Here is a 23,832-nt window from a genome sequence, read left to right as displayed (position 1 = left end):
TGTTTAGGTCGTCTTGAAGATGATCTCTGTTGCTTAAAGCATTGATGATGATTTGAATGTCAGTGATTTCAGCAAAATGCACCACTAGGCAGGAACAGCCCTCCATTAGGTTGTTAAAATAAATTGAAAAAGCTACATTCTCCTGTGAGCTGTTACCATTTACAATTAGCTCTTGCTTATGCTCGTCTGATTTGCTTTATATTATATTTAGAAGGAACACTAAGTAGGTACAGGTATATCATATTGTCTAAGAAATTTGTTACCTCTCAACCATAATACATTGGCATAAAGTTTGTTCTTGACCAAGGTTAATGCACTATATTGATCTGTTGCATTTTTTATTTGGCACTTCATGCTCTAAACCATATTAGTTTATACCACCAGTTTCAGCTTGATGGCTGTTAGAGTCCTAAATATTTTGTTGTCTGTAAGCCTTGAGTGATGACAGCTCTTTTAGACCTATGCCATGGAGCTGGTGTTACTCTTTAAGGATACAAGCTTGCACTTAGATGTTTTAGAAGGTTAGGCTGTATATGTAGAATTAAGAAAATTAGTCCCTTGATAATACAATTACAGTGAAAACTAGGAGGCTAAATGAGAATAACATGATTTCACTTATATACTGTATGATATGTTTTAAAGACCGGCTTCAGAGTAGCAGTCATGTTAGTCTGTATCCGCAAAAAGAACAGGAGTACTTGTGGCACCTTAGACTAACAAATTTATTTGAGCATAAGCTTTTGTGGGCTACAGCCCACTTCACTGGATGCATAGAATGGAACATATAGCAAGAAGAGATATAACTTAATTAATTAGCCTCTTACTCCACCTTTTCATGTTCTCTCTCTCTCTGTGTGTGTATGTATATATATATATAAATATAAAGAAGATCTTCTTACTGTATGTTCCATTCTATGCATCCGATGAAGTGGGCTGTAGCCCACGAAAGCTTATGCTCAAATTTTAGTCTCTAAGGTGCCACAAGTACTCCTGTTCTTTTTATGTTTTTAAAGAGCAGATTAAATACATGCAGCATTGCTCAACACAGGTGACTATCAATATTTAATTGGCATAACAAGTGCAGAAAAGGAGAGATCAGTGCCAAAGTATTGTAATAGCCAAAGCATGTAGCATGCAAGATGAGAGAGAACCACATGAAGGGTAAATAAGGGCATGTATATAACTGAGAAGCATGAAATTACACCTGTCTCCTATCTCTAGTATCATAGTTAAGGAAGGATAGTGTTTCCCAATACAAAGTATTGGGGGGAGAAAATGGCTAAATCCAGCTTTTGAATTAAAAGAAAAGAACACCAACTGTATATTAGTGGTTCCACTTGAGCTGATACATATTTATGTTTTTATTGGCTTTGCTGTGGAATAAATGGAGTTTGTTCTCACTAGGTTGTTTATATCAACCACTGAACTTTCAAGGATGCCGCCTGGGTTGGTAGTATTACACCTTTTCTTAAAAAATACTTTCTAAACAAAGTTATTCTTGTTACTCACATATAATTCACTTATTCTAAACTGAACTCAGTTCAGAGCAGGGCTTGGTCCCTTGCATAGTGTGTGCATGTGCGTATGTACAGACAGAAAACCATATTTTTCTTTCAGAAGAAGGAAGCAAGATGTGTGAGTGGGAGGTGTCTTGCTCATAATCCTGCTTCCTATCTAGAAAAGTGGGAGCAAGCTTCCTATAGGATTCTGATCCTTGTATCATGGATATGTGGACCACCAGCAGTTATCCTGATGCTGTGTGTAAGAATAGAACACTGGTACCCTACCCTGTGCAGTTCTATGTTTCGGAGGAAGAGTAGACATGTCCACTGGTACTTGGCACTTCATATATATCTTGTAAATCTTACTTTCAGAAGTTTAAATGTTATCTATAAAATGAAGTCAGATATAATAGACATATCTTAATATAGAAAGATATACTATTCCTGTCTAGAAACAATATTTAATAAATATATATATATCATGCTTGGCTTCCTTGGTTTTCCTTGGAATGTGTGAAAAGATAAGGAGTTGAAATATTCGAGGAAACAAACACATAATTACTTCAGAGGAGGGAGTCAAAGCAGGGTCATATTAAATGCCGGCAGTGTTGGCACAGAGCTAATATGCACATTTACATATATCAGACAGGTGAGACTGGAAAACAGTGGGGGTATAGACAGGAGGGTCAAATGGGAGATCTGGATGGAAAAGATGGAATTGCTCCTGAGGACGCTCTTGTCCAAGTGAATGACTTCCATTTTCAAAGAGTGAACTGAGGGATGTTGAGAGAAAGCTGCAAACTCAATTTGAGACAAGAAAGTCAACAGAAAAGAGTTGGTAAAGCGGCTGAAATATAAGTTCAGTTAAGTATCAGCAGCATAAGAGTGGCAGTTAAGGTTAAATGTTGTTATAATAAGACCGAGAGAGAAGGCTAACGTTTACTAAAAAACTGCAGCTAGTGAGGAATTCAACCGCTCACTTGCTTAGCAGTGCTTCTAGCAGGCCACCTATTAAGCTGTACTCCATAGTCCATGATCCTATTTTCAAGTACAGTTCAAGGTGTACTTACTACTTAAAGACCATATTACAATCAGGGACAATTGAATGTCACGATGGACAAGTTTTTAATGTTGCTCCTGCTTATAAAATGCAGATCCTGTTTTCTTCATGCACCTCTTGAAATCAGTGAGAGTTCTGGCTATGTAAAATGTACAGGATTGAGCCTTAAAGTTTGGGGAGTTGCTATCTTTATGAACTGCAATACTTTACTTCAGCTTGTAAAGTGCTAACCCCCTTCTAAGAGAGAGAGATTTTATTTTTTAAAATGTTATTTGTGGTTATAGAAGTTGTCTGACCTCTAGTTGTTGGATGTGTGAAAGAGGGGGAGTGAAGCTGTAAAATGGTACAAAAATCCTCAATGTTTCTTTGGTCTGTATCCCGAACAACATATAGCATGCTGACTACTAATAAGACAGTGTTTAGAACCCACTTACTCTGCCTCTGATTCTTAGGCCTTGTCTACACTACCAAGTTTTGTCAACAAAAACTGCCTTTTGTCATCAAAACAGTGAATGCATACACACTGCAATGTGACTTTTGTCGGGAAAAATGCCCGGTTTTGGAGACAAAATACTACCACTCCGATGAGAGACATATGTCTATTTCCTTTAAATTTTTCTCGACAAAGTGCAAGTGTAGACACCACGCTTGATTTCATCACTTTAATTGGCCTCTAGGAGGTGTCCCACAATGCCCATCGTGACCGCTCTGGTCAGCAATTTGAACTCCACTGCCCTGCAGCCAGGTAAACAACCATCCGTCCCTCCCGCTTAGAAGCCCTGGGAATTCTTGAAATTCCATTTCCTGCTAGATCAGCATGGAGAGGTCTCATTGCTTCTTCCCAGGTGACCATGGCAGGTTATCGCACCAAACGCTCTCTCTCGCTTGGACCGCTGTGGAGCTGTTGGATCTAATCAGGATATGGGGAACGGAGGCTGTGCAGTCACAGCTGTGCTTGAGCCGTAGGAATTGGGATACCTTCGGACACATTTCTCGAGGCCTGTGCGAAAAGGGCTATGATCGGGACCGCTGCAGTGCAGAGCGAAGATAAAGGAGCTGAGGCCGGCATACCATAATGCGAGGGAGGCAAACCGTCACTCCAGTGCTTCACCTAAGACCTGCTGGTTCTATAAGGAGCTGGACGCTATCCTCTGAGGCAATCCCACCTCCACTGCTGAGAGCCTCGTGGATACTTCAGTGGGCCTGGAGGTGGCGGAAGGAGGACCTAACCTGGAAGACAAAGTTATTGATGAAGAAGTAGAATTAGATGACGATGTGGAGCTCTCGAGGGGGTTGCCTGGGGGGGCAGGCAACCAGGAACTGTTCTCCACTCCAGAGGTGTCTAGCCAGTCTCAGGAGTTGCTCTCTGGCGAGCAAAGCAGTAGAGGAGATGGCTGTGATTTGCATAGTGTGGAGGTGGGTTGGGTGTATAGAAATATGGATGGATGGCTGTGTTTCTGTCAGCTGGACATTTCCCTGTGTAGCTAATCGGTACAGCGGAACAGGGTGTTGATGCACAGTGAGATCTCACGGGAATCCTCCAGAGAGATCTCCAGGAAAGTTTCCTGGAGGTACTCGGCAATCCTCTGCCAAAGGTTCCGTAACAGAGCAGCTTTGTTCCTTCCCCCATTGTAGGAAATTCTCATGCCATTCGACAACCCCTTATGCAGGGACGAAAGCAGCACACAGGAGAGCAGCATAGGGAGCAGGGCGGAAGCTGCAAGCATGGAGTAGATGTACCCTCGTTTCCCTGCTTATCCTTAGTAGTGAGATGTCTGCTAGAATTACCCCCGCCTGTGGAAAAGTGTGGGAGAATTTTAGAATTTTTTCCCTAGTCGGCTACACCACAACCCTTGCAGAGTGTGTGCTCTTTTCCCCATGTGGAGCACCCACCCCCACCAACACTCACCATGCTTTGGGTGTTCGCAGAGATGTGTGCCTACCAAGGGACAGTGAGAAAGTGATTATGTTGCAAAAAGTGTATTTAACTGAGATGTTTCAATGCTATGTGTGAATTTAACAATCCCGCTTCTATGCATTGTCCCTTGTGCTTCGGTAGATGTGGACTTCAGGAACACCCCACGCACCCTGGCGGAGCATCTCTGCCAGATAAGAAAGCGCCCAAGACACAGCAAAGAAGACACGTTCCGGGAGGTACTGCACTGCTCCAATGCAGAGAAAAGGGAATGGAAGGAGAGCTGGGAAGCCAAACAGCAGGACAGAAAAGAGAATCAGGAGTTTAAGGATGCAACTGAGTGGATGATTAAAGTAATGGAGGAGCAAACTCAGATGTTGAAGTCCTTAATAATGCTGCAGACTGAGCAGATCTGAGCCCGCCCTCCCTCCCCTGCAGCACATTCAGAACTCTTTTCCATGCCCCTCCCCACCCAAACTCCACCCGCACAGTCCTTTTCCACTGTCCGGGACTTCTCAATTTCCCCCTCACTCCACCCCCTCAGACAACTTTCACAATGATAGCTGGATTTACACACAGCGGTGAAAGTCTGCCCTTCCCTGGTACCTCCTTTCCCACCAAGCATCTTTTGTGTGTGCTATTTCTTGTTCAATAAAAGCAAAGTTTTCAAATGATAACTCATCTTTGTTTCCTGCAAATTGAGATTGCAGGCGCTACCAATACATGCACAGGCATGTTAATCATGTGCTTACTGGAATGTAAGGCCCCAGATGTCACCATTGTTTTCTAGGAAAACTACATGTAATGTAACGTTGAAGCACCAATCACAATGATATACATCACTGGTTCCCATTTTCAAATTGTTGTCTCAAAGCCTCCCTGATTCAAATTGCCCCCCTCTGGGATCCTCTGATAGTTGTGGTATCTGGCTGCTCAAAATCAGCAGCCAAGCAGTCTGCCTCAACACTCTACCCGTAAGAAAACCTGGCACCCTTAGCTTCACAGAGATTATGCAAGGACAGCATGCGGCTATGACCATGGGAATATTATCCTCATTAAGGTCTAACCTGGCATAAAGGCATCGCCAGTGTGCCTTTAATCTGCCAAAGGCACATTCAACTGTCATCTGGCACCTACTCAGCCTGTTGTTGAACCACTCCTTACTGCTGTCCAGGTGTCCTGTGTAAGGTTTCATGAGCCATGGCTGTAAGGGATACTCTGGGTCTCCCAGGATCAACAACCCCCACTGTAATCTTCTGGTTTGGAAAGAAAGTCTCCGCTTGTAGCTTTCTGTACAGGCTGGTGTTCCTGAAGATGTGTACGTCATGCACCTTCCCGGACCACCCCGTGTTGATGTCATTGAAATGCCCATGGTGATCCACAAGCGTCTGCAACACCATGGAGAAATACCCCTTCCTTTTGATGTACTCCATCGCAAGGTGGTCTGGTGCCAAATTTGGAATATGTGTGCCATCTATCGCCCCTCCACAGTTAGGAAAACCCATTTCTGCAAAGCCGTCCACTATTTCATGCACATTTCCCAGAGTCACGGTCCTTCGTAGCAAGATGTGATTTAATGTCCCGCACATTTGCATTAACGCAGCCCCAAAGGTCGACTTCCCCACTCCAAATTGATTTGCAACTGAGTGGTAGCTTCCACACAGCGATCGCCACATGCTTTTCTACCAATAGGGCAGCTCTCATCCTGATGTCTTTGCACTGGATTGCTGGGACAAGCTCTGCACACAGTTCCAGGAAGGTGGCTTTCCGCATCCAGAAGTTCTGTAGCCACTGCTTGTGATCCCACACTGCATGACGATACGATTCCATCATTCAGTGCTTGTTTCTAGAGCCCAAAAGCAATGGTCTACCCTATGCAGCTGTTCTGTGAGTGCCAAAAGCAATCTAAAGTTGCTCCTATCCATATCATGTAGCATGTCAGGCGTCTGGAGTCGTCTTCAGTTAGGAACTTCACAATTAATTGCACTGCCATCCGCTATGTCTTCATGACAGGTAAGGGAACATAGAAGAGCAGGGCGGGATCCATCCCTTCTCACAAAGATGCTGGGGTGCACAGCAAAGGAGGGCCGTTGCAAAAATGCTGCAAAAGAAAGCCAGAAGCCCATGGAATGCTGGGACAGAAAGCAATGCATCATGGGACATTGAGCCCGGTCCCAAGATGCGCCGCGATCCGCTCTGCCTTCCCACAACACCTAGCGACAGAAGGTGTCGAGCTGGACTGTAGGATAGGTACCCACAGTCCATTGCTCACACTGTCGATGATAGTGCCCCCACTGTGGATGCACTCTGCCGACAGAGGGTGTGAGTCTGAACATGACTTTCGGATTTTTATTATGTCGATTTTTGAGTGTCAACATCACTTTTGTCGACAAAACTTTGTAGTGTAGACAAGGCCTTACCTATTTAGGAGAGACTTTAGAACTATCTAATCCAACTGCTCTGTGACCTAGCTTTATTTATATTTTTTTAATTCTTCTTATTTTGCATCAACAATGTTTACCTTTATAAATTTGGAGAAACTCTGGTGAACTAATTGTTCTCATAAATGGAGCATTCCCAACCCCTGCTGGATTTCAGTTCCTTCATCCTATGAAATAATATCCCCTCTTTTATCTAGATTGAGCTTCCACCAGCTAGTTCTCACCCACCGCCTTATCTCAAGAAGGCCTTGGGAAAGCAAGGAAATGGCACCATCTAGATCTGATAAAAGGGATTATATTGTAAATAACAGGACAATTATAGCCTTGAACTAAGTATGGGGCAGGAGTATCTCCTACTTTGTGGGCGGGGGGGAGGGGGAGGAGGGGAGCCACAGGAAGGTTTTAAGGAAGGATATCTCTAATCAGATTCCCTTGGATTTTATCCCCAGACTCCGTTCCCAATCCCATGGACTTCTGGGGATTAACATGATGCAGCCAGCTGTGTGTCTGAGGAAAGTGAAGCAACAGTGCCACACAGGTGGCTGAGCTGCCCTTTTGTATGTGTGGGGGTTCTCTGGACGCAGGACCTTCCACTTCTTTATGGCTTAGAAAGCAACTGGCATGCCATACTTGAGCTTTATACTATCATTTATACATCATTCAAACAGCAGGTCTATCTCCATTGGTCCCAACATTTGTAAATATACAATACAGTAGATCTGAGTATTTTAGGCATTTTGATTGTGAAATTTTTGACTTAAGATTGTAGGTTTTTAACGCTTGAATTTGTATCTTTGTCTTTATAGTGATGAAGCAACCATTATCTCAGGGACTCAGCTTGCTAAAGAAGTCTATAAAGAAGTCCAGAGGGATGTAGAATCATGGATGTCCCTCGGGAACAAGAGACCTCATCTCACTGTCATTTTAGTAGGGGACAACCCAGCCAGTCATACATATGTAAGAAATAAGATGAAGGCAGCTGCTGCTGTAGGTATGTGATGAATAAGAACAAATGTCTGCATATTAAGCAAGAGATTTTGTTCTTGTTCAAAATGACCAATATCTTTGGATTCATTTTGCATCGTTTCCCTTTCTGAATACCCATGATTTACATACTGTGGACAATATTGTATTGTCATACTGCAGGAATATAGTCAAAAAGCAAACAAAACTATGTTCATATTATATTAATATTAGGCATGAGAGTGGTGTTGGCCTACAATGAAGTAATTTTCTACACTTTAAATGTTTTTGAATAAATTATTTGCATGCTTTCCTCAGAGATCAGAAACTAAGGGAAACCACAGGGGGGGAAATGCTTATGGCTACTCAACTCTTTGTATGGTGCTTTTTGGCAATACCCTGTATTTGCCTGCCCTGGAAAGACAGATGATGAAAGGTAATCAAGTGGAAGTCACTCCAGTTTCTGGTCCTCCCCACAAGGTACCCCAGGATAACTTATTTTAAAGTTTTAGATAAATTTAAGAGATTACCTTTCCAATCTGAATTAATCTTTCTCTATAACTAGTACAGCCACCTGAATCCCTAGAAACAAGTTCTAATATCCTAGAATTTGAGGGAACTGAGCTTGTGAATTGACACATCTCAAAAGAAGTAGCTACATTTTGTAGGAAAATTTCATATCATAATATCATGATTGTAAGGCATTATATAAAATTATAGCCACAGTACCTTGTGGAATTCCTTTTGCCATTGAATACCTTCTTTCTGGATTCATAAATAAAAGCAACAGCGTCACACCTCTAAATCCAAAAAGCAGCAGTCTCAGCATTAAGAATAGTGTAAATAGCTCATAGATTCTGCAGTTGAGGGCCCAGTCCGGTAGACCACACTGCCTCACAGCTACTCCCCATAACTCGTCTAACTCTTTTGCACTATCAAAATTCTGAAAAGCTTCTGCTTACAATTCCATCTCGGAGGCTGATTATTTCTCCATGCTAAAGGCCTGGCTTCATTTCTTCAAATGTAAGTTCTAAGCATGCTCAGTTCTCATTCACTTCTGAAAGTCAGGCCACTTATTTGTATGATTAAATAAGGATTTAGTTGCCTAACTTTAGATACTATTTTAAAAATGCATGCCTTTAGCTATGGATATCTTTCTGAAATCAGTCCCCTTTAATAGCTTCTACCAAGTATCATTTATAGCAATAATATCGCTGGCTAGGATTAAGTTGCCCAAACTTTCTGACGAACATGTCTTTCAGTATTCCTTAGAGCGGGCTCAGGATTCTTGCTTAAAGAGGGTACCTATTTTCATAAGACAAAGCACATTCTTTCTTTGGTTCAAATATCATCATTAAAACAATAAGAAAATTATGTGAAACCACAAAGAACCTCACAAAAAAATCACATCTTTTATCCTCCTCAAGCAAAAATAAAGCATATAAGGTCATCTAGGCCATCTTCCTGAAAAATGAGAGGGAGAAAAAGGATCCAGGTCTTCCCTAACAAAATTTAAAAAATAGGTTAAAATCAGTTTTTGTACCCTTCAGTTATGGTGTAACTACAAGAAGTACATCTACCTCTCGGCATAAAGAAAACTGTCATTCCTAGCAAATATATGTAATGCAGCCAGTTCCTCAGCTACAATATTATTTTCATTCTACCTAATAGACACATTACTTCTATAGAGGCAGAATTTCACCTCCTACCTTACATCAGTCTTTTGATCACAGTGAAAATTCAGTAGCAGTGAAGAAAGGAATAACAGGAGATATACTGATTATATAATTAATTTTAACCGTGCTAGCTGGTTCTGCATCCCCACTACCTTAAAGGGGGCAGACCATCCTGTTACAGTTTTGCTTTTTACACCTATTTTCATCTTCTTCAATTTTGACATCTTCACCTTGCTTGGAAAGGGTTGTAGATTATACTATGGGACAGGATGCTCTGACACCATGATGATGAGTGTGGTATAAGAATATAAAACAGATAGGTTGTGGGTGTTTCTTTTAGGTGTCCTTAAGAATACCGGCTTTAAACAAAAATCCTTGTCTTGTACATTATTACCTATAGTAGTGAAAAGAATGAATTGGCCCATTAATAGTCAGTTGGCTGTATATATTTTTAGATTAAATTGTATCGTTTTCATGCACTAGGTTTTGTATTAAGTTAAAAACAAAACAAAAAAATTGAACTGCTCAGGAATGTCATATGCTGTTGCAAAAATCTTTATTTTTCCCCTATCGTTTTATTATTTCAATTCATAGGGAAGATGGAGAACTTGGTATATAAGACAAAATGAGAATTGTGTTATATTGTCTTATCAATAGAAGAATTACTTTTATTATTATAAATGCTTCCTCTAAGATCCTGCAGAAAAATACATTTAATAATGACTACATTGGAAGAATAAGCAGACCTCCTGAATTAACACCACAGTCTAAATGGAAACCTGAATCACTTTGATATCAATACAACTACAATTCTATGATGTTGCTTGACAAATTATTGTATTAGGATTTTCCAAACATATATAAATCTGTTTTAATATTGTTAGACTAACTGAATTAAGACATTTAACTTCCTATGAATTTCTTTATAAGGTTACACATGAATTATATACGCATACTATTAAAATTGAACAGAAAAGGTGAAATTTTCATAAGTGCTCATTGAAGACAGTCAATAGGAGCAAAGTTGAGCGAGTGCTGGGCACTTCTGAAAATCTCACCCAAAATGTCTCCGTTCACCTTAGAAAAAGCTTTCACTATGCAAATGTCTTTTGTTTTGCTTTTTTATCAGGCATTTGTAGTGAGATAATACTGAAGCCTAAAGACATTTCTCAGGAAGAACTTTTAGATCTGACTGCCAAATTAAACCATGATTCAAGAGTTAATGGTATATTAATCCAGCTACCTCTTCCAGGTAAGTAATGCAGTTTTATTATATGCTTTAAATTTGGACAGTTGTAAGGGAAAAACTGTAAACAACTTGTGTATACAAGCTGCACCCCATTGGTATAAAAAGCTCTTTAGAGGAAACTGCTGATTATAATGAGTCTGCTGCGTGATGCTTACACCTGATATTTAATATTGATTCCTTATTTTGTCCTATATCTCATGAATGAAACAGTAGAGATTATTCTTATTGAATCTGAGGTTTCTTATCAAATGCACAAATTTCCCTGTTAATCTGATTAAGAGGATAGGTATCTGTTCATGCCCCGGAATATTGTGCATCTCACATATTTTCTGAAAGGTGGACAGGAATTATTCTATAAGTCAGTCTCTTTATAAATTGACAGGTTTCAGAGTAACAGCCGTGTTATCCGATGAAGTGAGCTGTAGCTCACGAAAGCTCATGCTCAAATAAACTGGTTAGTCTCTAAGGTGCCACAAGTACTCCTTTTCTTTTTATAAATTGAGCAGACTTTCTCCCACTCCCTTGTGTTGTGTGTGAGAGGGGGTGGGGTTATTCTCACTGGATGGGGAAGCTGTGACATACCTGGGTACAGTCCAGACTAATGAGTAGCTGTGTCACTCCGCCCTGTAACCTGGGGTGCCCTTTCCAATGCTTTGCTGCTGAAGCCACCAGCTTGGACTGCTCACAAACAGCCTCCAGCATATAAGTCACTCCCAGCTCTGTGTCTCTGTGTGCTGCAGCCAGGCAGCCACACCTTGTCTCTTACCAGTCTTAAAAATCCCCACAGGGTGATCCCAACACACTCCCAGTTCCAGATTTTTCCCCAGAATAGAATCCTAGGGTTAGAAGGGACCACAAGAGTCATCTAGTCTAACCACCTGCCAAGATGCAGGATTTGTTGTTCCTAAACCATCCAAGACAGATGGCTAGCCAGCCTCCTTTTGAAAACCTCCAGTAAAGGAGCTTTCACAACCTCCCTAGGCAGTCTGTTCCATTGTCCTACTGTTCTTACAGTTAGAAAGTTTTTCCTGAGATTTAATCTAAATCTGCCATGCTGTAGTTTGAACACATTGCATCTTGTCCTGCCCCCTGTGGCAAGAGAGAACAATTTTTCTCCATCTATTTTATGGCAGGCTTTCAAGTATTTGAAGACCACTATCATGTTCCCCCTCAGTCTCCTCTTTTCCAAAGTAAACATTCCCAGTTCCTTTAGCCTTTGTTCATAGGTAGGGCCCTACCAAATTTGCGGCCATGAAAAACGCGTCATGGACCGTGAAATCTGGTCTTTTGTGTGCTTTTACCGTATACTATACAGATTTCACAGGGGAGACCAGAGTTTCTCAAATTGGGGGTCCTGACCCAAAAGGGAGTTGCAAGGGGATCACAAGGTTATTTTAGGGGGATTGCAGTATTGCCATCCTTACTTCTAAGCTGCCTTCAGAGCTGGGCAGCTGGAGAGCGGTGGCTGTTGGCCGGGCACCCAGGTCTGAAGGTAATGCCCCGCCAGCAGCAGCACAGAGGTAAGGATGGCAATACCGTACCATGTCACCCTTACTTCTGTGCTGCTGCCTTCAAACCTGGGCGGCTGGAGAGTGGCGACTGCTGACTAAGGGGACGGCTCTGCAGGCAGCCATGCAGAAGTAAGGGTGGCAATACCGTACCATGCAAACCTTACTTCTCTGCTGCTGCTAGCAGCAGCTCTGCCTTCAGAGCTGGGCTCCTGGCCAGCAGCCACCGTTCTCCAGCTGCCCAGGATAGCTCAGTGGTTTGAGCATTGGCTTGCTAAGCCCAGGGTTGTGAGTTCAATCCTTGAGAGGGCCATTTAGGGATCTGGGGCAAAAATAAGGGATGGTAGTTGGTCCTGCAGTGAAGGCAGGGCACTGAACTCAATGACCTTTCAATGTCCTTTCCAGTTCTATGAGATGGGATAAAATAGGAACACTGCACAGACACAATATAGTATTTAAATGTGTGTCATGGAAAATAATTTATCATATTAAAATATAACTGTTATAATAAAAACTAATTAGGTAACACACACAAATATATGAGCAACAGTAATTATAAAAATGGGCCATTAGAAATATAAGATCTGATTGCTTTGCTAACTGCTTCACTGTTACTGACTGCAAGGAAGTCCTAATTTTACAAGTGAGTTAAACCTTTGTTGATAGAAGTACTTTGAACTACTTAATGATTTGCTCCAATTACTTGTCAATTCGCAGAAGTGGAGCTCCAGAAATCACTAGTTAATGTGACCCCTGTATAGGTGTACCTTCACAGGTGGCACTCAGATCGATGCATGTGCAGCATGGGACAAGCATATGAGATGTTCATGTTTACATAACTCAGTGCGCACCCATGGATACTATGGCAGATGCAGTCTGGTAGTGCAAATGTCAAGAGATTTAACCATTTTAGGCCTTTACCTTTTAGACACAATCCTTTGCTTGAGTCCCAGTGTGCAGGCCATATATACTTCTCCTGATGAGCCCAACACACTCCTTGGGGTGCTTTGGGGGAGAGATAGGGTCCTGGTTTCCCCTATTCATTTTGAGGTGCTGTGTGTCATACTGGCATTTGGCAGCTGCTATGTATTCCCCTCCATCTCAGAGGGTATGTCTACACTATGAAATTCGGTTGATTTTATAGAAGTCGATCTTTAGAAATCGAGTTTATACAGTGTACGTCCCCTCTCAGTGCATTAAGTTGGCGAAGTGTGTCCTCAATACCGTGGCTAGCATCAACTCACAGAGTGGTGCACTGTGGGTAGCTATCCCACAGTTTCCGCAGTCTCCGCTGCCCATTGGAATTCTGGGTTAAGCTCCCAATGCCTGATGGGGCAAAAACATTGTCGCGGGTGGTTTTGGGTACATGTTGTCAGTCTCCCCTCTCTCCCTCCCTCTGTGAAAGCAACAGCTGACAATCATTTCGCGCCTTTTTTCCTGGGTTACCCATGCAGACGCCATAGCACGGCAAGCATGGAGCCCGCTCAGCTCACCGCTGCTGTTGTGAGCATTGTAAACACCTCGCGCATTATCCTGAAATATGTGCAGAACCTGGCTAAGAGACGCCAGCATGAGGATGATTGTGAGGAGGACATGGACACAGACATTCCTGAAAGCATGGATTGTGGCAATTGGGACATCAGGGCAGCAGTGGGGCTGGTTGATACAGTGGAACACCGATTCTGGGCCCAGCAAACAAGCACAGGCCAATGGGACCGCATAGTGTTGCAGGTATGAGATGATTCCCAGTGGCTGCGAAACTTTTGGATGCGTAAGGCCACTTTCCTTGAACTTTGTGAGTTGCTTTCCCCCACCCTGAAGCACAGGAATACAAAGTTGAGAGCTGCCCTGACAGTTGAGAAGCAAGTGGCAATAGCCCTGTGGAAGCTTGCAATGCCTAACTGCTACCGGTCAGTTGGGAATCAATTTGGAGTGGGCAAATCTACTGTGGGGACTGCTGTGATCCAAGTAGCCAATGCAATCACTGATGTTCTGTTATCAAGGGTAGTGACTTTGGGAAATGTGCAGGTCATAGTGGATGGCTTTGCTGCAATGAGGTTCCCTAACTGTGGTGGGGCGATAGACGGAACGCATATCCCCATCTTGGCACTGGACCACCTTGCCAACCAGTACGTAAACTGCAAGGGGTACTTCTCAATGGTGCTGCAAGCACTGGTGGATCCCAAGGGACGTTTCAACGTGGGATGGCCGGGAAAGGTGGATGAAGCTCGCATCTTTAGGAATGCGAGATGTTTGAGCAACTGCAAGAAGGGACTTACTTCCCAGACCAGAAAATTACCACTGGGGATGTTGAAATGCCAATAGTTGTCCTTGAGGACCCAGCCTACTCCTTGGTCCCCTGGCTCATGAAGCCATACACAGGCAGCCTGGACAGTAGTAAGGAGCAGTTCAACTATAGGCTGAGCAAGTGCAGAATGGTGGTGGAATCTGCCTTTGGATGTTTAAAAGCTCGCTGGCGCTGTTTGCTGACTAGGTTAGACCTCAGTACAACCAGCATTCCCATTGTTATTGCTGCTTGCTGTGTGCTCCATAATATCTGTGAGAGTATGGGGGAGACATTTATGGCGGGGTGGGAGGTTTAGGCAAATCGCCTGGGGGCTGATTTTGAGCAGCCAGACACCAGGGGGATTAGAAGAGCACAGCTAGGCACGCTGCACATCAGACAGGCTTTGAAAACCAGTTTCATGACTGGCCAGGCTACTATGTGACAGTTGTGTGTGTTTCTCCTTGCTGCAAACCCACCCCCTTTGTTGATTTTAATTCCCTGTAAGCCAACCACCCTTCCCTCTTTGATCACAGCTGGCAAAGGAAATAAAGTAACTATTGTTTTGAAACCATGAGTTCTTTCTTTATTAATTAAAAAAAAAAGTGAGATAACTGACAAGGTAGCCCGGGTGGGGTGGGGTGGAGTGGGGGAGGAGGGAAGTACAAGGCCACATTGCTTATTGTAGCCATACTACAAATCAAAACTGTTTGAATGACAGTCTTCTGTGGCTTGGGCCATCCTCTGGAGTGGAGTGGCTGGGTGCCTGGAGCCTCCCCCACCACGTTTTTGGGCATCTGGGTGAGGAGGATATGGAACTTAGGGAGGAGGGCAGGCTGTTATACAATGGATGCAGTGGGGTTCTGTGCTCTTGTTGGCTTTCGTGCAGCTCTACCAGACGCCTCATCATGTCCGTTTGCTCCCCTATTAACCTCAGCATTGCCTCCTGCCTCTGCTCATCGTGGTCACTTAATGCTTTCCTGGCCTCTGCCACTGAATGCCTCCATGCATTAAGCTGTGCTCTATCAGTGTGGGAGGACTGCATGAGCTTGGAAAACATGTCATCTCGAGTGCTTTTTTTTTTCACCTTCTAATCTGCAATAACCTCAGGGACGGAGATGATATGGGGAGCACAGAAACATTTGCACCTGCAGGGGGAGAAAAGGGGAGAGTAAAATTTAATAAATTTAACAGCAGACAGCACATGTGCTTTAGGTACAAGGTAGCATTTTGCCTTCTATATTGAGCGTCTGCCGGTATGGTGACACATCACACACGGCTGGGCAACAGAATTCGGTTTCCAGGAAGCCATGGTAAGCCAAAGGGTATGCGGGGTTGGCTTCTTATGCCTTCATAACATGTGGGAATGGTTTCAGACTGCAGCGCCCTCTTTTCCCATAGCAAGCAATGCCGGTTGGGTTTCTCATTTAAAAGGAGGGGCTGCGGTTTTCGGGTGGATGTGCAGCACACACCTCCCCTGACCCCACCGTATGGCTATTCTCTGGGATGATCCCTTCACCCCTCCCCTCCGCCACATGGCTATTTTCCGGAATGATCCCTTTTACCCAAACGCAAACAGCCCAGCATGAATGGGGTCCTTTTAGTGTTCCCTTACAAAAATTCCCCTATTTCAACCATGAAGGTGACCATGAAGGATATCACTCTCCTGAGGCTAACACAGAAAGATATAGATCAAGTGTTGCTTGAATGCGATCAAAACCCAGGACCATTCGCTGCCATGCTTTGTACTGCAGTGATTCCAGACGACTTGCTACTGGCTTGGCGTGGTAAAGTGTCCTACGGTGGAGGACGAAATAAGGCAGCCCTCCCCAGAAACCTTCTGCAAAGGCTTTCAGAGTATCTCCAGGAGAGCTTCATGGAGATGTCCCTGGAGGATTCCCGCTCCATCCCCAGACACGTTAACAGACTTTTCCAGTAGCTGTAGTGGCCACTAATGCATCCCAATTGTTCAGGGCAAATCAAACATTAAACACAATTGCTTTTAACCCCTGTAGTGTAGTTACAAATGTGCACTCACCAGAGGTGACTTTTCCGGCTTCAGGGTCGGGGATCCCTCCTTGGGAGGGTATTGGCTCCAAGGTGATGAAAGGGTCCTGGCTGCCGGGGAGAACAGATTCACCACTTGCCTGCTGCGCATTCTCCTCTTCCTCATGCACAAAATCCTCCTCCCTGTTGTGTGAGACTCCCCCCTTGCAGGTGCCCACGGACAGTGGTGGGGTAGTGGTAGGGTCCCCCCCAGAATGCCATGCAGCTCATCATAGAAGCAGCATGTATGGGGCTCTGACCCGGAGCGACTGTTTGCCTCCTTTGTCTTTTGGTAGACTTGCCTGAGCTCCTTAACTTTCACGCAGCACTGCTGTGTGTCCCTGTTGAAGCCTCTCTCCACCATGCCTTGTGCGATTTTGGCAAATATATTAGCATTTCTTCTTTTTGATTGGAGTTTGGCCTGCACAGATTCTTCTCCCCATACAGCAATCAGATCCAGTGTCTCCCTTTTGGTCTATGCTGGAGCTCATTTGCGATTCTGTGGGGACTGTATGATCATCTGTGCTACTGAGCTCACCACACTGACCAAACAGGAAATGAAATTCAAAATTTCCCAAGGCTTTTCCTGTGTACCTGGCTAGTGCATCGGAGTTCAAAGTGCTGTCCAGAGCGGTCACAATGGAGAACTCTGGGATAGCTCCCGGAGGCCAATACCATCGAATTGCATCCAAATTCAACCCAGCAAGGTCGATTTTAGTGCTACTCGCCTCGCCAGGGAGGAGTACAGAAGTCGATTTTAAGAGCCCTTTAGGTCGACGTGGCTAAATTCGACCTAACCCCATAGTGTAGATCAGGGCAAAGAAGCACAAACGTTTTAAATAAAGTGCTTGCTCTTAATTAGCATCACAGAAAATTTTGTTTGCATTGAGTCAAACATCTTTCTGTTTTGTACTTGACCATGGCCCACTTTATCATTTTCATGGGATATGCACGTTTTGTTCTGTTTTTAGATTACTTGTTCTGCTCACAAAGTTTTTCACTAAAGGTGACCCCTTCATACCTGCTAATCATAGCCTTTGGTCAGCATTTTCTGCATGTTTTTTCCCTATGTGAAAACAAACCAATATCCAACTAATTAATTTCCAAAGAAAATCATCATTTGATAAAATAGTAGCTAGAATAGAAGTGAGAGATTTATTTTTTTTCCCAGAGGAAATATGGTATCATGGTTAAAGCAAGCTTCTTAGGGCTATGTCTACACTAGTACTTTTGTCAACAAAATTTTTGTTGATGAGGGGTATGAAAAAAACACACTCTGACCAACACTCTTCCGCCGACATAGCTACTGCCGTCGTTAGGGGTGGTTTAATTATGCCGACAGGAGAGCTCTCTCCCACCGGCATAGAGCGACTACACAGGAGACCTTTCAGCAGCTGTAAGGTCCACAGTGTAGACCTCCTCCCAAACTACCCTTCTACATCCCTATCTCTCTCTGTCATCAAGGACAACACTCTGGTCCTCCTTGTCACTTTATCCTGGCATCTTCTTTTGACTCTGCCCTCTTTCTAAATCCACACATCCAGGCCACATTTAAATCTTGCTGCTTCTTTCTAGACAATGTCTCTAAAGATATGTCTACACTACGAGCTAGGGGTGCGATACGTAGCTTCTGTACACGTACTTGTGCTAGCTCTTTTTGAGCTAAACCACTAGCCTGTGCCACCACTTGCCACTGTCCATGTTACCATGGCTATTCTACTGGTTTTAGCATGCTAGCTTGAAGAGAGCTAGTGCAAGTATACGTACATGAGGTGGGTAACACACCGCTAGCTCACAGTGTAGACATACCCTAAGATTCAACTTCTCCTCTCTGTCAACACAGCTAAAACTCTCATGCAGGCTCTCATTATCTCCCAACTTGACTACTGCAACCTCTTTCTTTCAAGTCTTGATAAAAGTCATCTTGCCCACCATCCATTAAATATACTGAAAACACTACTGCAAAGATAATTTTCTTGACTTGTTGCTTTGTCACTTCCTTTTGCATTCCTCCATTGGTTCCCCCTTCTCTACCGCATAAAACAAACGATTTGTCTTCACTTTTAAGGCCTTTTTATGGCATATTTCAATCCTATCTATCGCGTCTTGTATGCTATCAAGTGATCAACCTCACCTCTGTTCCGCCGGCGATGCTAACCTTTATCACCCATTAGTCCAATTTTCCTTCAAACAGCTTCATGCTTTCTCTCATGTTATCTCTTATGCTTAGAATGAGCTTTGTGTAAAAATTCACAAAGACTTTATCCTCCTTTAAGTCTCTCCTGAAAGCCAACCCATGCTGTGATGCCTACAAAAGACTCAGCAATGGGTAGGCAGTTGGTGTGCTGTGACTACTGCTTACTGAGCTAATCATAGTCTGTTGCCTTGTGTTCTCCTCGTTGTGTCCACTTGCTGTCTCATCATGCACTTGGATTGTGAGCTCTTAAGGGCAGGAACTGTCTTTTTGGTACACATGTGTACAGTGCCTAGCAGAATTGGGCCCTGACTCCTGACTGGGGTTTCTAAGGTCTACTGTAATACAAATAATAATAATAATAATTAATAAAGTACAGGACTGTGAATCAGATCAAGTTTCCACCTTTGCTGCCAGTCTTGCTCTTTGACCTTGGACACCTCTCTGTGCCTTAGTTTCCCCATCTGTAAAATGGGAGTAAATAATCTGTACTTCACAAAAGGTTTTAAGGTTTACTATCTCTTGGCCCTGGTCTACACTATGAGTTTAGGTCAAATTTAGCAGCATTAGGTCAATTTAACCCTGCACCCGTCCACACAGTGAAGCCATTTTTGTCGACCTAAAGGGCTCTTAAAATCGATTTTTGTACTCCTCCCCGATGAGGGATTAGCGCTAAAATCAACATCGCTGGGTCGAATTTGGGGTAGTGTGGACACAATTCGATGGTATTGGCCTCCGGGAGCTATCCCTGAATGCTCCATTGTGACCATTCTTTACAGCCCTTTCAACTCAGATGCACTAGTCAGGTACACAGGAAAATCCCCGCGAGCTTTTGAATTTCATTTCCTGTTTGGCCAGCGTGGCGAGCTCATCAGCACAGGTGACCATGCAGTCCCAGAATTGTAAAAGAGCTCCAGCACGGACCGCACTGGAGGAACTGGATCTGATCGCTGTATGGGGAGACAAATCCGTGCTATCAGAACTTTGTTCCAAAAGACGTAATGCCAGTATATATGCCAAAATCTCCAAGGGCAAATGTGAGGTGTTTATAATGCTCACAACTGCAGCGGTGATCAGAGCTGGCTCCCGCTTGCTGTGCTGTGGCGTATGCATGGGCAATCCAGGAAAATGGGTGAGAAATGATTGTCCACCGTTGCTTTCATGGAGGGAGGGAGGGAGAGGTCACTGTCGACATGTACTCAAAACCACCCACAGCTACCTTTTCCATTCTCTCAATTTTTTAAAATTAATAAAGAAAGAATGCATGGTTTCAAAACAATAGTTACTTTATTTCGAAGGGGGGAGGATGCTTGACTTACAGGGAATTAAAATCAACAGAGGGGCGGGTTTGTATCAAGGAGAAACACACACAACTGTCACACCGTAGCCTGGCCAGTCATGAAACTGGTTTTCAAAGTGTCTGTGATGCGCAGCGCTCCTTGCTGTGCTCTTCTAATTGGTGTCTGGTTGCTCAAAATCAGCCACCAGGCGATTTCCCTCAACCTCCCACCCCCTCCATAAACATCTCCCCCTTACTCTCACAGATATTATGGAACACACAGCAAGCAGCAATAAAAATGGGAATGTTGGTTGCACTGAGGTCTGACCAACAGTGCCAGTGAGCTTTTAAACGTCCAAAGGCACATTCTACCACCATTCTGCACTTACTCAGCCTATAGTTGAACTGCTCCTTACTACTGTCCAGGCTTCATGAGCCATGGGAACAAGGGGTAGGCTGGGGTAGGTGTGACCACGCGGTGCTGCCAGTTGGGAGAGCAGCCTGAGGCAGAAGCCTCCAGCTCGCAGGAGATCAGGATAGCAGAGTTGCAGCGGAAGCGGTGGAGCCGTTCACCATTGATGCGAAGGCACCTGCTGCTGTGTGGCCAAGGCAAAAGATCAAGAGCCCTGGAGCTGTTACATGTGGAATGTATGGCTGCAAGACTTCTTCACCAGCGACAAAGGACAGGAATATGATGGACCGAAAATCTAAAAAGGCCCGCACGTTTCCCAGAGTCACTACCCTTGATAACAGAACGTCAATGATTGCACTGGCTACTTGGATCACAGCAGCCCCCACAGTAGACTTGCCCGCAACAGCAGTGGTGACGGTGAGCTGAGCGGGCTCCCACTTGCAGTGCTATGGCATCTGCATGGTTAATCCAGGAAAAAAGCCGCAAAACGATTGTCTGCCGTTGCTTTCACGGTGGGAGGGAGGGGCGACTGACAACATGTACCCAAAACCACCCATGACAATGTTTATGCCCCATCAGGCACTGGGAGCTCAACCCAGAATTCCAATGGGTAGTGGAGACTTCAGGAACTGTGGGATAGCTACCCACGGTACACCGCTCCAAAGGTCGATACTAGCCACGGTACTGTGGATGCACTCCGCCGATTTACTGCGCTTAGTGGGGACGCACGCAATCAACTGCATAAAATCTGTTCTGAAAAATCGACTTCTGTAAAATCGACCTAATTTTGTAGTGTAGACATATAAGCTGTTTTGAGATCTGTGGCTGGAAAGTATTTTTTATTTTTTTAAGTGCAAAACTTTATTGTTATCTAGTACTAATTTCAACAGTTTTCAATCAGTGAAATGAATTAGCCACATGATGGCAGTGTAACATAAGTAAGTAGGACAAAGTCTGATTTACTGAATAATGATTGACTCTGGGAATAGATTGGAGTGTGCTGACTTTTAGCTCTGGAGTCATTGTTTTTGTCTGAAAAGCAGCAGCGATATTAACAGATTCAAGGGTGGAGGTGAGAGCTGTTCATTAAGTATTTCTTGTGAATTTAGAACTGGTGAAAGGTCCCGCATCAAAGCCTGGGGATTGAAGTCCTCTCTATAACCTCAGAACAGTTATAGTAGTGGCTTTGTAAACTCCCCTCTTTCTTGCAGAGCCCTGCCTTTAGGCCTCTGCAGTGATCTAGAGGGGCCACCTCTAATGTGCTGTGTCTACACTAGGCAGCTTACAGCAGCACGGCTGCACCAATGCTGCTCTGTGCTCTCCTATTGACATAATTAAACCACCCCCAACGAGCGATGGTAGCTGTGTCGGCAGGAGCCTGTCTCCCGCTGGCATAGGACTGTCCACACCAGCGCTTATGTCAATTTAACTTATGCTGCTCAGGGAGGTGTTTTCTTCATACACCTGAGCAACATCTGCCAACATAAGCTGTAGTGTACATAGCCTAAAAGCGAGAGGATAATTCACCCTCCTTTCTCATTTGGTCCTTGACTACTCTGTTTAGACTGTCATTTATGGTGATGGTTTCTGAGTGATACAGACATCAATCCACTGGAACCTGGACTGAGACCACTATGTTATTTTCACACAGAACAATGAACAGCTATATTTTAACAACTGATTTAAATTTTTACTCATGAGGTATCTGGGCTTGTCTATGTTACAAATGTTGTGATAGTTTGAAATCGATCTCCGTTAAACTACTGATTGCCATATGCTGGGTTAGGAAGGATTTTTCCCCCAGATCAGATTGGCAGTTTACTCATGGTGAATAATAATGGTGACCTGACAGACTGTTGAACTGAATAAAATACATGTGGTTTTCCTTAAAAATAAAATAGTTGGGCTGGGAGCACTCACTTCTGTTGACAGCTGAGAAAAAATATAATTTTTAAATAACAATTTTCCAGATCATATAGATGAACGAACAGTCTGCAATATTGTTGCACCTGAAAAGGATGTGGATGGATTCCATATTATCAACATTGGACGACTGTGTCTCGATCAACCTTCTGTTATACCTGCCACAGCTGCTGCTGTTTGGGAAATTATAAAAAGAACAGGTAGGAAACTAAATGTCTATTGAAATGTTCTGGAGAAGAAAAATTAATGCTAGCAAGAAGGCATATACAAGGAAATTTACATGATAGAATACAGCAGAATGGATTAATTTAAACCAAAGTGATTTAAATAATCAATTTTAATCAGCAAGTAGGAAAGCTTGATTTAAATAAACTATTTGAATTATGTTTTGCATTTGTTCTTTTTAGTTATTTCCTAACGAAAGTCTGATTCTCATTAGTTGGTAAACTTTAAAACATGGCAAAGAGTCCTGTGGCACCTTATAGACTAACAAACATATTGGAGCATAAGCTTTTGTGGGTGAATACATGCATTCGACAAAGTGGGTATTCACCCACGAAAGCTTATGCTCCAATACGTCTGTTAGTCTATAAGCTGCCACAGGACTCTTAGTCTGGATCTGTAAAAGCGGCAAACACAGCTACCCCTCTGATACTTTAAAACATGTTGAATTGCTACTAAATATAGCCTTTCATAAATTTGGTGCTTCTTTTTGCTAACCAGGAGGATGTACTATATGCATTTATTTAAGTGATTAGTTGAACGTTTAACTTTTACATATTTTATTATATTAAAAAATTAAGGATTATACCTTTATTTATTAGATTAACTTTTTGTGATTTGTGCCAAATTCTATTTGGATGGAAATTCAACTTAAATTAAAAATGAACAAAAACAGAATTTTATTTTTATTTTTTTTAAATAAAGCTACCTTAAATGTGCTGGGTGCATAAGAAGAAAAGTTTTAAATGTAAAATAAAGTTTTTCAAAATGTGTGATAAACTAACTGATGTATTAAACAAAGTAAATATTATCTGTAGTTAGTGAATTGAACAGATTATTTCTGGTCACCATGTGCTTCCACATTTTTGAACTAGTAGATCCCATGCGCTTTCACCAAGTTTTTATTCATAGATCAGAAGAGGAAAAGAAGTTTTCCTTCTTTTTCAACTCCCAATTGATGTCTTAACTTTCAGTGAACTCGTCATTGAATTTAACTAGTTGAATACATTGAAATGAAATAGGTGTTCTCTCTGCACTGCAGAAGAGATTACTGCTGTCAAAAGTTGATTTGGCATTTCAAAACTTGGCAGCAAACGTACTTTTTCGTATTATATTTTTATGTTACTGTACTGGTCTGAATGGAAAAGAAAGGATTAA

At 43.1% G+C, this 23,832-nt stretch overlaps 1 protein-coding gene across 3 annotated transcripts in view; it reads left to right on the top strand.

The window, feature by feature from the left end:
* Nucleotides 1-23,832, top strand: part of MTHFD2L (methylenetetrahydrofolate dehydrogenase (NADP+ dependent) 2 like) — a 66,984-nt gene that overhangs the window by 15,196 nt on the left and 27,956 nt on the right. For all 3 annotated transcript variants that reach the window (XM_037896664.2, XM_043545631.1, XM_043545632.1), the window contains 3 exons: nucleotides 7,725-7,909; nucleotides 10,687-10,809; nucleotides 22,500-22,652. In XM_037896664.2, coding sequence (XP_037752592.1) covers nucleotides 7,725-7,909; nucleotides 10,687-10,809; nucleotides 22,500-22,652 — 461 coding nt within the window. The remainder of the gene's footprint in view (nucleotides 1-7,724; nucleotides 7,910-10,686; nucleotides 10,810-22,499; nucleotides 22,653-23,832) is intronic.

The sequence above is a fragment of the Chelonia mydas genome, chromosome 4, assembly GCF_015237465.2.
Source record: "Chelonia mydas isolate rCheMyd1 chromosome 4, rCheMyd1.pri.v2, whole genome shotgun sequence".
NCBI lineage: Eukaryota > Metazoa > Chordata > Testudines > Cheloniidae > Chelonia > Chelonia mydas.
Note: the sequence above shows the minus strand (reverse complement) of the source record. Positions and strands in the feature narration are given on the sequence as shown.